The sequence below is a fragment of the Teleopsis dalmanni genome, chromosome 2 (assembly GCF_002237135.1).
Source record: "Teleopsis dalmanni isolate 2A chromosome 2, ASM223713v2, whole genome shotgun sequence".
Taxonomy (NCBI): Eukaryota; Metazoa; Arthropoda; class Insecta; order Diptera; family Diopsidae; genus Teleopsis; species Teleopsis dalmanni.
Genome location: NC_051847.1, coordinates 132,803,259 through 132,815,524, shown reverse-complemented (window position 1 = coordinate 132,815,524; position 12,266 = coordinate 132,803,259). Strand labels below are relative to the sequence as shown.

The following is a 12,266-nucleotide window of genomic DNA, read 5'->3' as shown; positions in this document are numbered from 1 at the left end:
TTATCATAGTGGTCATTGGTTAGAAAAGGGTTGGAAACCATTAATCTAAATCATATGTATATTATTATTTATTTATTAGTAACTATCTAGTATTAATAAGTGCTAATTGTAAAGATGACATATAAGGCAGCAATAAGTAAATGTAAGTATCGGTAATACGTAACTATGACGTGTTGTTATCTTTTATCTACAATATCTCCTATAATTACTGCAAGTTTAAACTAACAAATACAAATGTATTGTATAATTGCATAAATAAGCATTTGATTAGTATATCTAAATAAAATTTGCGAATATCTCGTCTCTTGCTTCAAAGAAAATGTTACGTTACTATATATGATCTAATTCTAAAATCTAATATAGTGCCTCTAGATTGAGAACATATTTATATAAGTCAAAAGAAAAAGCTGTTCGTATATATATGATTTTGCACATATCGAATTAAATCAAATAAAATTTAGCTCCAATATTTTTAATAAAATATATAGGTTTTTTTTATTGCTTACAGAGCAGTTTTTATTATAAACAATTTGGTAGCATCACAGCCATGATGTAGTCTTTCTTCTCAATATATATTTATAAATTGTAAGAAAGTTTGAATAAAACAGATTAAAAAAATTTTGATTAATTTTTTCATCTCTTAGTATAAGTAAAGAGCTTCAGATTTTGTTGTTATCAAAACTAGCTATCAGCAAATGTTCTAAGTATTTACTTTAAAATATAAACAATTGTCTAGAAAGCTACTACGTCAGAAATCTGAATGAATTATTCGACAATGCACGAGTGTGTGTTGGAAATACTATTTTTAAGCTCCGGACTTTCAGTAAATATATATACATTATTTGATTTAGTCTGATTTTAGAGCGTTACGTTATGGACGAAAATTTTTGTAATTGAATTGCTGACGTTTAATTAAACATTTAGTGCATAAATCTTCTGAATCTGTGCGATGAACCTTAAGCAAATTAAATTAATTATGTAAATTGATAATAAAATTTAATTTAATTATTTATTTTGTAAATAACAAATTTTCAATTTATAATCAAATAACTTTAAATATAATATGAACATATTGAACTTACAATAATTTCTTTTTAAAATAATTTATGAGATCGTCTTAAATAATACCAAAAAAAAAAAAGTAAAACAAAATGACTTTTAGTGCTTTGACCCCTTTTTTGGAATAACAATGAGAGTCTTGTGTCGAATTAAAAAGTATTGTGTTTATATGAATTTTTTTAAATAAAAATGAAATATTATGTTATACCTACTTACACAAATGTGTATATATAGTATATGTATATAGTTTACACACCTCTCCATATGGAAATGAATTTGGTGCTATATGGGCATATTTACTTATTCACATCTGCCAATGAATGAATTTCTGTGTCTATTGTTTTTAATATTGTATTGATTTTGTTTATCGTATCTTATATTTTATTATATGTATATGTTTTTTTTTTTGTGAAAAAGTTACATAAAAATCTTGACCTGAAAATCCGGTAACTAAATAACGTGCATGTGAATGAACGTAATACTGGTTAAACTTCACCTTATTTTGGTTATATATATCGGAAGTGTTGGTATTATTACAGATGTAGTGTGTTGCACTTAAAGGTTAATAAACAATGCCACTTTTTTTTTCATATAAATTCGGTGGAGAGCTTCAGAGAGCAAAACAAACAAATTTTGAAAGTGAAAACAAACCATTTTGATGAGTACAGTTAAATAAAAACCTTAAAATAAAAAGAAGAAAAAACCAAAGTTATAAATAATTATAACTCTATAATATGATATATATATACGCTTAAAAGTGTATTAATAATTTTGTTTAAAATTTTTATACTTTTTTGTTATATGTATAAAATCAAAAAATTAATTTAGTGAGTTATCTTTTTAAGTTAACATATTAAGTTGTGCTGTGGAAAAATTAGTCTGGTGAAGTATAATGTAATAATAAGTCTTCCAATAATTCGAATGATTATAAAACCTATGGTAGTAAATAGTCTTATTTTGTATTTAATTTTTCTAAATACTATCAATAAATAATAAATTACTCAGTAGTTTTCCTTATTATACTATAACATTTGAATGAACTAGTTCGTTCACGATATACACAGAAATATACTTTTTTATAATGTCAAACATTATTTCAAAATGATATGAATTGGTAGTGTCGTTCTTTAGTTAAAACACTTAACTTCCAAACTGTCATTAAATAAATAAGCTATTTAATTAATTAAAAATAAATTAATAATAAACAAGTTCATTTGCAAGCTATTAAATTTTAAACTTATTCGAGTTTGTAGTCTAGTATTGTTATAAATAAATAGATATTTTCTTTTGAGTAATTTTAGTTGAATTTATAAAAAAAATTAAGTTGCTTCGTTTTACCTTACAAATTTACTGACTATCATTTAGAAAATATATACCATATATTATAACTATTACAATTAAATTAGACTGCAGCTACCAATTAATTGATAACTTAGCACTGCTACAATTCGTTTATTATTTCTTTCAAGTTTTCTAATGTTCTTAACTATTTTTTTATTGTATTCTAATTTAGAATTACGCTTTTTACTCAAGTATAATGTCTATTACTTGACAGATGTTTCAAGTTAGTTCAAGTTAAGTGCTCCGATAAACTAAAAAGTAAACTAATAATTGTGTTCAGTTTAAAATAAAGTTTACCTGAATGTGCTCACATCATTAAACAAAGATAAAAAGTCAATCACCTTTCGTAGGAATAATAAATTTATAGGCAATTGCTTAAAATTTTGGAGATATACCATATTGTTCTAAATCAAAAAAAAAAATAAAACTATTTGCAATAAAACTATGACTCAGATATATTTCCTAATTGCTGATTTCAATTTAGCATTATATTTGTATATATCTCTCAAAAAAATATTGAATTATTGAATGTATTGTTATACGATTCAATTTTACAATACTCATACGCTTTTTATCTAAGCATTACTTTTCTTTTAGATATTTAGAGAACACCTGTCAAGTGTTTTGAATAAAGCTAAAAAGTAATATACCATGGTATATGCATATTTCACTTTCAATTGCCTCAATAAATTTTAATATACACTCTTGACGTAAAAAAGATATAATAAAGTGAAGTTTCACTTAGATATATTACGCAAATATTTTTTCAGAACATGCATCTAATAGATATTAAATATGGATTTATCTTAGATGAAATTTTTTATTAGCATTCAAAATTTGTATAAAATAGTATTTCCATTATAATTCTTTTTTTAGGTCCAATGATCTGAATCTTATCTGGCTGTCCAGACCAGATAAAACCACTACAAATCAATGAATAGGTTGAAGGGCCGCAGAAATAAATACATATGTTCATAATTTTTTCCGGCGATAGTAATAAATTCAGTTTTATTTATTCTTACTATTTATTCTTTACAATGTTAAAATAATATTGTTCAAAGAAATATATACTAAAGTCATTGTCAATTAAGTAAGTTAAAGTAAAGTTTTACATTTAAGTAAAATAATGTGCTTTGACCCCCGTTGGCCGTGGTTTGGACAGTCCTAATCTAAATGATCTGAAGTTATAAGCTTTAGAACCTAAAATAGGTTTGTTAAATGGATTTTTTGACTACCAGAATTTTTTCTTTTTTATAGAATCGTTCAATTACAAATAGTTTAATATATTTCAATAAAATTATGCAGATTTATTTCAAATATCTTAACGGGAACTGATTCATAACTTTTCGTTTTTTGATATCCTTAAGATAAGGACTTTGAGTGTACAAAAAAAAACAATCTTCAATTGTTGGTAGCTTTGAATGTATCGCAGTTGTACACGTGCATAGATAATTTCAGCTGTTAAAATACAGTCGATAAAAGCTTGTTTGATCGATATTCAGATCAAATATATAAATAAACATTAATCACATGAGTCAATTAGCAGTAATTAAAACTTTAAATAGTTTTTAAAATTAAAATTTAAAAACATTACACATAAATAAATATTAATTTGATAAAGTGCCGGATTGATTATACCGTAAAGAAATACAATAAAATTACAACGTTTTCATATTTAGAACATTTATCTGAATGTTCTTATTTAAAATGTATTGTCTAATTCATTTCTTATATTTGAAATTATTTATAATTAAAGAATTATTAAATATTGAGAAGTTTGCATATACAAAGTTATTCTTATAAGAATTTTTATTGTTCTGTTTTAGGTTTTAATAATATTAAAAAAAATTTTTTTAAAAAAAAGTAATTACAAATATAAAAATAATACTTAAAACCTTTCTCTGTAACTATTTTTACAATATATAATTAAAAAGAGTTTTTTATATAGAATGCAAATATTGCAGATTGCATATCATTCATCATTATTTCTCTAAACTTATAAATATTAAAAGATTGAGTTTTGAATTTCTAAATAGAATTAAAATGATTAAGTTTTTTTTACTTAGCTCACATTTTTTTTAATATTTTTATTTTATTTGCAAAAAGTTTTTAGTTATTTTAAAATTTCTATAATTATATTTCAATCGTAATAAACAAAATTAATTTTTTCTCGAGAATTTTATTTATTATATTAATGAAATGTCAAATGTCAACAAACTGAAATACCAGGACTACCAGAGACTAAAGTATTTTTTGGTTTTAAATCTAATACATAATAGATAAGGGCTATTGTATGTTACCCATGTATGAATATTTTTATGTAAACTGAAATATTCTTCTGTCAACATTACCAAAAACTTCGGGGAAAAAGAATCTAATGTTTTCGTAAAACTGGTATTGGTGGGGTTTTTCACCCCACCAGTATTAGTTATTGGTACTACGAGCATACATATACTTTTAATTTCTCTCTTTAGACTGTTTTTTCTCTTTAATTTAATTAAAGGTCTGTTCCCGTGTATACTTGTAGTATGTTATTTGAAAAGTTAGTTGAATTTTATTATAATGCTTTCCCGTATTCAATAACTAGTAATGAAAAAGATATTATACGATTGTGTGATAGAAAACTATCATTTCATACTGTACAAATTTTACTTAAATTTCACTCGATAAATGCGTTCGAGTAATAATACAAAATTAAACTAATTTGTAACATCGGATTTATAAATATATATATATCGGATTTATAAATATATATTTATATATATATATAGTAAAATTGTTGAAACGTTATTTGTTTATAAAAACAAAACTGTCAGTAGAAATAAAAATATTTTATTTACTTGATTTGACCCTGAAAGTGTTCCCGTACTTTGTATGTAAATTGTTTTTCTCTCGGAGGAGTATATAAATTACTTTTCTCTGGGAGGAAATATGATTTTATTTTTATTTTCTATTTTCTTCAGATTACTTAAAAAAAAAAATTAACTAGTATTATTTGAGTTATTATTACAATATTTTTGTGTTCAAGGGTACTAAATAAAAATTAATTTTGCTTGACTTTTTATAAAAACTTTGGTTTCAAGTTATCTATTTTTTTTTTAATTTTTAACTTGACTTTTACTTGAAAAACACGTGAACATGTCTGAGTATCTTTGAGTTGCTCAAATATTTTGGCAGATTTAAAGTGTTCAATCGAAATGTTTGAATTCGTGTAAACTCGAGCTGTTAGAGCTTAATAGTGCTCCTACTTTTCAAAATAATAATCAATTAATTAATATTAACCCTCTAATGGCAGATTTTTTATTTGCAAAAATATTTATTTTGCTCCAAATGCACTAAATTTTTAGCTCACGTAGTTATAAACGTGAATAGGAACATAGGATATAGTCCTTTATCTAGCTCCTGACATCAAACAAATTTTAAAAACATATTCAAATAATCTTTTGATCGCCTGTCTTGAAGCGGGGTTGGGCATTACAGGGTTAATAAATAAATTTATGATTATTATAATTATATATAGACAGAAATATAAATTTGTAAAGTTTAAATTATGTGCATATAAAGCATTATTTCAAATATATTAATATTAAAATATTTATTTTTATGGTATGTTTATTAGAAATTATATACTTTTACCACACTGTCGGTAAAACAAATTTCAAAGTAGATAAAATCATTAAATTAAAATATACAACTAATATAAATAACTATAAAATCTATTTAACGAATCTATAATAAAAAAAATCTATTATAATAAATCACATAGGGCATTTGAAATTGTATTGTATAAGCCGAGAAGATATATTTATTTGACTTTCGAAAGTATTCGCTTTAGAAAAACAAAATAGGAGATAAAAATTAGATAAAATAGCAAATTCCGTTTTGTTTATCAACTGCAGCATCGCAACAATTGCATGAATCGAAAAATTTACGATTATCTGTGTACGAAAAACGAATTAAAATAAATAAATTTATATAAATAAAAATATATTCAAATAAATCCAAATAAAAAAAAAGAATTTTACTATAAATTGCGGCATTTAAAAACTATTTTGCTTAATTGCGTTCGACATTGCCTCACTTAGCTTATTCGGTTTGAAATTGTTCGGTTCCCTTGCTTTAATGGTGGCACCATCCATTGTTCAGGTACATTAACTCAAACAATTGATCTGAGGCTTGCCTGTTTCTATGTCAAAGCCTCAATGTTCAATTGGTTCTGTAATTCATTATTCGTACTGTAGATACAATAGTTTGCACTGCAAATTTTGCAAAACAAAACCGATTTTTTTTTATATTTCACTAATTTTATTTTGTGGTTTTTTAGAATAATTTTTTTTCTGTTTGCGTTTTTTTTCTTTGTTGTTTTTTACTTTTTAAAGCCTTGACTTATTTCAGTTTTGTATTTGTAAGCACGCGCTATGTTAATTTTCCATTAATAAAGGGTGTTTTAGAATAATGCATATGGCATATAATATTTTTCAAACATACTATATAAATATCTGATATTATTATTACTAATTTTTTTTTTTATTATATTCATACATTAAAAAATAATTTCTCTACTCATACTTTCCATAATTAAGTTTACTCTCTTCATAACAATACGCAAACGTTCAATATGTTCAAATAATGTTTAGCGATTTTTGCAATATGAAAAATGTTCCTTTTTTTATAATTTTTTAATTTATGATATTTACAAACAAAAAGAACTACCATATATGAAATAATTTCGTACCCAATGAGTAAAGAGTTTAATTCATGTAACTTCCATCTCTGGATCAAATCAGATATATATTACATATATATATGTATTACATATCCAGATCCAGAGATGGAAGGTACATGAATTAAACTCTACATGAACATGAACGTGTTAGGAACTTACCTGAATTACAAGTTTATGTAATAAACTTATGTAAAACTTGGTTCTAAGTTTAAAAAAACAGAGTACTTATTACAAAAATCTTAAAATTTATATTAATCATCATTATTTTTAAAATTTAAACCAATGCTTTTGATTTTTAAATAATTCTAAGAAGTATACCTCATAAAAGAATTTCTTCCTACTTTTTCTTGGCATACCTGAAGTGAACTAGTCCTATTCATTGCTTTTTCCGTACTTTCTCCTCTTCAATCTTATGTATTTACATTGTCTTTATTTTTGATAACATTAACATATATTAACATATATCATTAACATATATTTTATTACCATCATTTTAGTTTCCTGATGAAAGTGTGTTCCTCTACTCTATCAACAGGTGTGCTGTGCATATATATTACTTCTTATTCGCAGTGAACGCATTTAATTTCTTAGATTATTTTCACATATTTTATAATTTATTTTGTTTTAGAAGGATTTTTTGTGAATTTTATTATGAGTACAACTTCACTCATAAATCCTTTATATTTTAAGAGTTCTTTCTAGTACCCGACTGCTATTTGCTATCAGCTTGATATTGTCTGTATAATTGTCTGTACCACCTTATTCTCCAATAGGAGCGATAGTTAAACAGACATCCAAGTATTTGTTATCAAGAAATTAAAAAAAAATAACATAGTGTAGTGCTATTATGAAGTCAAAGTCGATGTTCATTATATTAGTATCACTTAAATCTACACTTCGATAATATAATAACACATAATATACATAATACATAACATAATACATAATGTTATGTTAGTTATCTTAAAAAAATGTTGTATACAATATTATGTAAAGAGATTTTATATATTTTCTTCTTCTTCTACTATCTTAGCATAACAGTCCTGGGCGAACCAGTGCAATCCTAAATGGGTCTGTAGGTACACCTTAACCAAGTACTTAACTTGTTGTGTTCTGAAGCGGTAGTATAATTAAGTTGGTCAGTTTTATTGGGATTCCTCTCTTCAATAGCGCTAAACAATTTATGTTAATATCATATTCTTGAAACTTTTCGAAAATCTTTGAAAAAACATCTATGGTTGATCAATTTGAACGGAAACCATATTGATATTCACCCACTGCTTCTTCGCCAATAGTATTGACTCTTTGATATAGAATATTTGTAAAAACTTTATATCCGGTATTCAGTAGCGATATTCCTCTATAGTTGTTGTTATATATATTTTATTAACTATAATATCATTATATCTACTGAAGAAGGGGATTCCTATCAAATAAGGAGATTTAAACGAAGATTTATTGAATTAAGTTTTTCAAAAGAATTCTGAAACTGAAATTTAATTATACAGTTTTATCACTTACCTTCTCCACTTGACAATATTTTCTCAAAGTAAGATATGCAAATGATGAAGCATTAATTTTATTTGAAATTTTGATGGAGGTCAAGGTTTTTTCAATTCTACCAAAACAAAAACAAGTTCTCTTCATTCTTAAATCAAACCGAGTATGCGCATAACATTGATTACCGTTAACTAAAAATAAATATCTTGATTAAATTCTTAGGAATTGCTTAATTTGATTTATTAATTTGTATATTTCAATAATAAATGAGTAGGTTAGATATAATTTGATTTTAGAATAATTTATTACTGCTGCTTTGCACTTAGTTACTGGTTTTTGTTGCCATAACTTATTATATTCGTATAAGAAAAATTGTTAAAAAGCACCCTGTTTTATTATATTATTTTACAATATAATTATATTAAATTATGTGTAATGGAACGTATAAAAATAATTTTATATTTAAAATTTTAAATCATTTTTGCAATTTTAAAAATAATGTTGAACTTTTAACCACAGTCGTCACAATTTATCTAATTTTTCTATATTTTTTTATATTTTTATGACAATTGAAGCATGCAAGAGCTTACATATTATCTTGTAAATCTTTCGTTATTTTTGCTAATATTAATTATAAATAAAATAATTAAAAAAATCACTTGTAATTAGTGAACTTTGATATTTATTAATTTAATTTGTATTATAAATTTTTTTGGTTATTAATCTAAAGTTGGAGATTATGGTGACTCCCATGTTGAATGAAAACTTGCTTATGTTGATAATGCGATGATTGGGGAAGACCAAACATTTATAATAAATATAAATAACAATTTTTTCAATCTTTAATACAGTATATTTATAATTTATTTTTATTTCCGCTTAAAAACCAGTCATGCAAAAGCTTAACGTTGTAAATTTAAAATAAAAATAAAATTCTAATTTTCTAAATATTAGGAATCAATTATGCATATAATTTTAACTTGACGGTTGATCCTTTTGAGATCGTTTTTTATATGCGTAGGTTAGGTTAAGTTAATCTGGCTACTATTAATCTGGTTACTATATACGTTATACAACTTCTTATTCATACACGTGATATTTTTTTACTGGTTAGTCTGAATTCTTTTTCATTCATTTTCATTTTTGTATTTTCAAAGATTTAGTTCAATGATAGTATGTTCAAGCTAAAATATATAATAAATACTAATTTGTAATATTTTGATCAACATTGTAATAAATTGTAATAAATCATTAACACTGTTAATTCTATCAAAATTATATTCCTTCTCGAAATTTTTTTATTATTATCACACTTCCTGCAACTGCTGTCAAATAGTATGGAAATTTAAGAATTAAATAAAACAAATTTAATTAATTAATTAGTCTATAGCTGGTTTATGATTTCGTTCTAATATAAAGACAGCAAGTACATTTGTTAATGAACTTTCACAGGAACGTAATAAAACTTTAAGTTACAACAATACAAATCAAATACGGCTTTGGGTCAGTTGGTTAAGGAGCGCTGACTCCGATTTCTGGTACTTGCAATCTTAAAAAATTATTTATGAATAATTAAATAAAAGAATTATTTCCAACACCACTAATTATGTGTATTTGACATAACTCGAAACAACTGTATGGTCAGCCAAAAAGTCAATTCATCAAAATAATATAAAATGTGATTTTGTTGTTGTAGTTCACTACAGTTCGAAAAAACTCTTTATAATATCTCCATATAATTGTATGTTCAATATTAAATACTTATCTATATTAAATAAAGGAACTATTCGTGTTTAATGATTAGTTCCTGAGTAATTTTAATAATTGAAAATGCTAACTAATTTATTTTCCACAACAAATCAGCGAACTGATTTGAGATAAAAATATAATATCTTGAATAACACTAAATATATATTTTTTAAATTTTCTAACTAATTTTATTTAAAACACAGCAGTCAAGTAATTTATTCTCTTAAATTGAAAACAATAATAAAATTTGCTTAATACTTTGCTATTGACTTCGAATACTGCAAACATTTTTTAGCAACATTGAATAGACAAATTTAAGCTATTTTCATTAATTTTGATTATCATTGTCACACTTCACGGCAGGGGTAAAGGACTGGACGTCAAGCAAATTTTATTGAGAACCACAGTAAACAAATAAAAGTTTTCATTAACACAACAAAAGATTTAAAGTTTAAACTTAAATTTTATTAAAAAACACAAAATGGTTTTTCCTGTATATTCTATTGATATATACAAATATATGCAATTTATCTTTATGAAGTTTTAAACTATCTAAGTTAAGTTCAACAAAGTATTAATCGATACTTTCAAAATGACCTATACCTTTACTAAAATTATCTTATTACAATGTTATCAAAAACCAGAGCAGCCCAACTGTATATACTGCGGATCAGTCGAGGCAATATTGAGCATACTTTCTTCAATTGCGAAAGATGGCATGGAGAAAGAGCACTACTTGCAGAATATGTAGGTCAATTCACAATCGACAATATCATTCAAAAAATGAGAGAACGAAAATTGGAACAAAATCACACAATTTATCGGAAATGTGTTATGGAAAAAAATGAAAGACCTGGACGGAAACTAATCTAAAATGAAGAGCAATCTGAAGGCTTTCCAATTCAGATCAGGAGTGAGTGCTTGGACGCCTGTTCTACGAGAAGCATATAGCATGGATAGCGAACTTATAAGGAATCCTCCCTGAAGTAATGCGAAAGCGATTCCGGAGGCAGAAATCCCTAAAAAGAAGAGGATGTATTTTAAGTTTGTATACTACATAGTAGGAATCAGACACACCATTCCGGCGTCGGTCGCTTTGACGGTGCATAAAGCATTCTCCTTCCTACTAACACAATAGAAATAACACAATGTTAAGGCTAAACTCAACATCTACAGCAAAACCTATGACGATGAGGAGGATTTATTGTGCCTTATGAGAAATTTTAGAATTATGTTAAAATCATTTAAATGCATAAGGAAAATTTTTTTAATTTGTTGATTATGTATTAAATTGAATTAACAGGTTGTAAATATATTAATTGTACCCATCATTTTTTATTAACATTAATGTTATCTTGACATTCCTATACGGGCTTGCAAAAAACCCGACGTATTTTATTCAGAAGTATTTGATTTGAATGATCACTGAGATTTATTCTAAAAAAATATCAAACACATATTTCAACTCAGAAAGTTGACCCCTACACTTTACTCAATGAGTATAGTCGACGTCAGTGCAACTTTTGTATCCGAGTATGTACGTTACAATAATAGGAATAGCAGAAAGAATTTTGAACAATAATGGTTCACAGTAACAATATTTTTAACTATTTTTATTTAATAAAGAGGCCTTTCGAACAGTTGTGTACTACAACAACAAAAACTCATTTTATGTTATTTTAATTAATTTAATTTTTAGCTGACCATACAGCTGTTTGGAGTACTGCCAAATACCCATTATTAGTGGTCTTGGAAATAATTATTGTATTTAATTGTTCGTAAATAATTTTTTAAGACTGCAAGTACCAGGAATCGGACTCGTGTCCTGCCAAAATTAAAGCTCAGAGTCAGCGCTCCTTAACCAACTGACCCAAAGCCGTAATTGACTTTT

At 25.2% G+C, this 12,266-nt stretch overlaps 2 protein-coding genes across 6 annotated transcripts in view; both read left to right on the top strand.

Annotated features, from left to right (window-relative positions):
- LOC119675015 (DNA cross-link repair 1A protein-like) overlaps window positions 1–12,266 on the top strand; it is a 367,032-nt gene that overhangs the window by 134,648 nt on the left and 220,118 nt on the right. The gene's annotated exons all lie outside the window — the stretch shown is intronic.
- Window positions 1–12,266, top strand: part of LOC119675013 (neprilysin-2-like) — a 66,463-nt gene that overhangs the window by 36,752 nt on the left and 17,445 nt on the right. The window contains exon 1 of one of the 5 annotated variants that reach the window (XM_038086180.1): window positions 870–978. The exons of the other annotated variants lie outside the window; for them this stretch is intronic. Coding sequence (XP_037942108.1) covers window positions 950–978 — 29 coding nt within the window. The 5' untranslated portion in view covers window positions 870–949. Of the gene's footprint in view, window positions 1–869; window positions 979–12,266 lie in introns of those variants that run through there. 5 annotated transcript variants of the gene reach the window in all.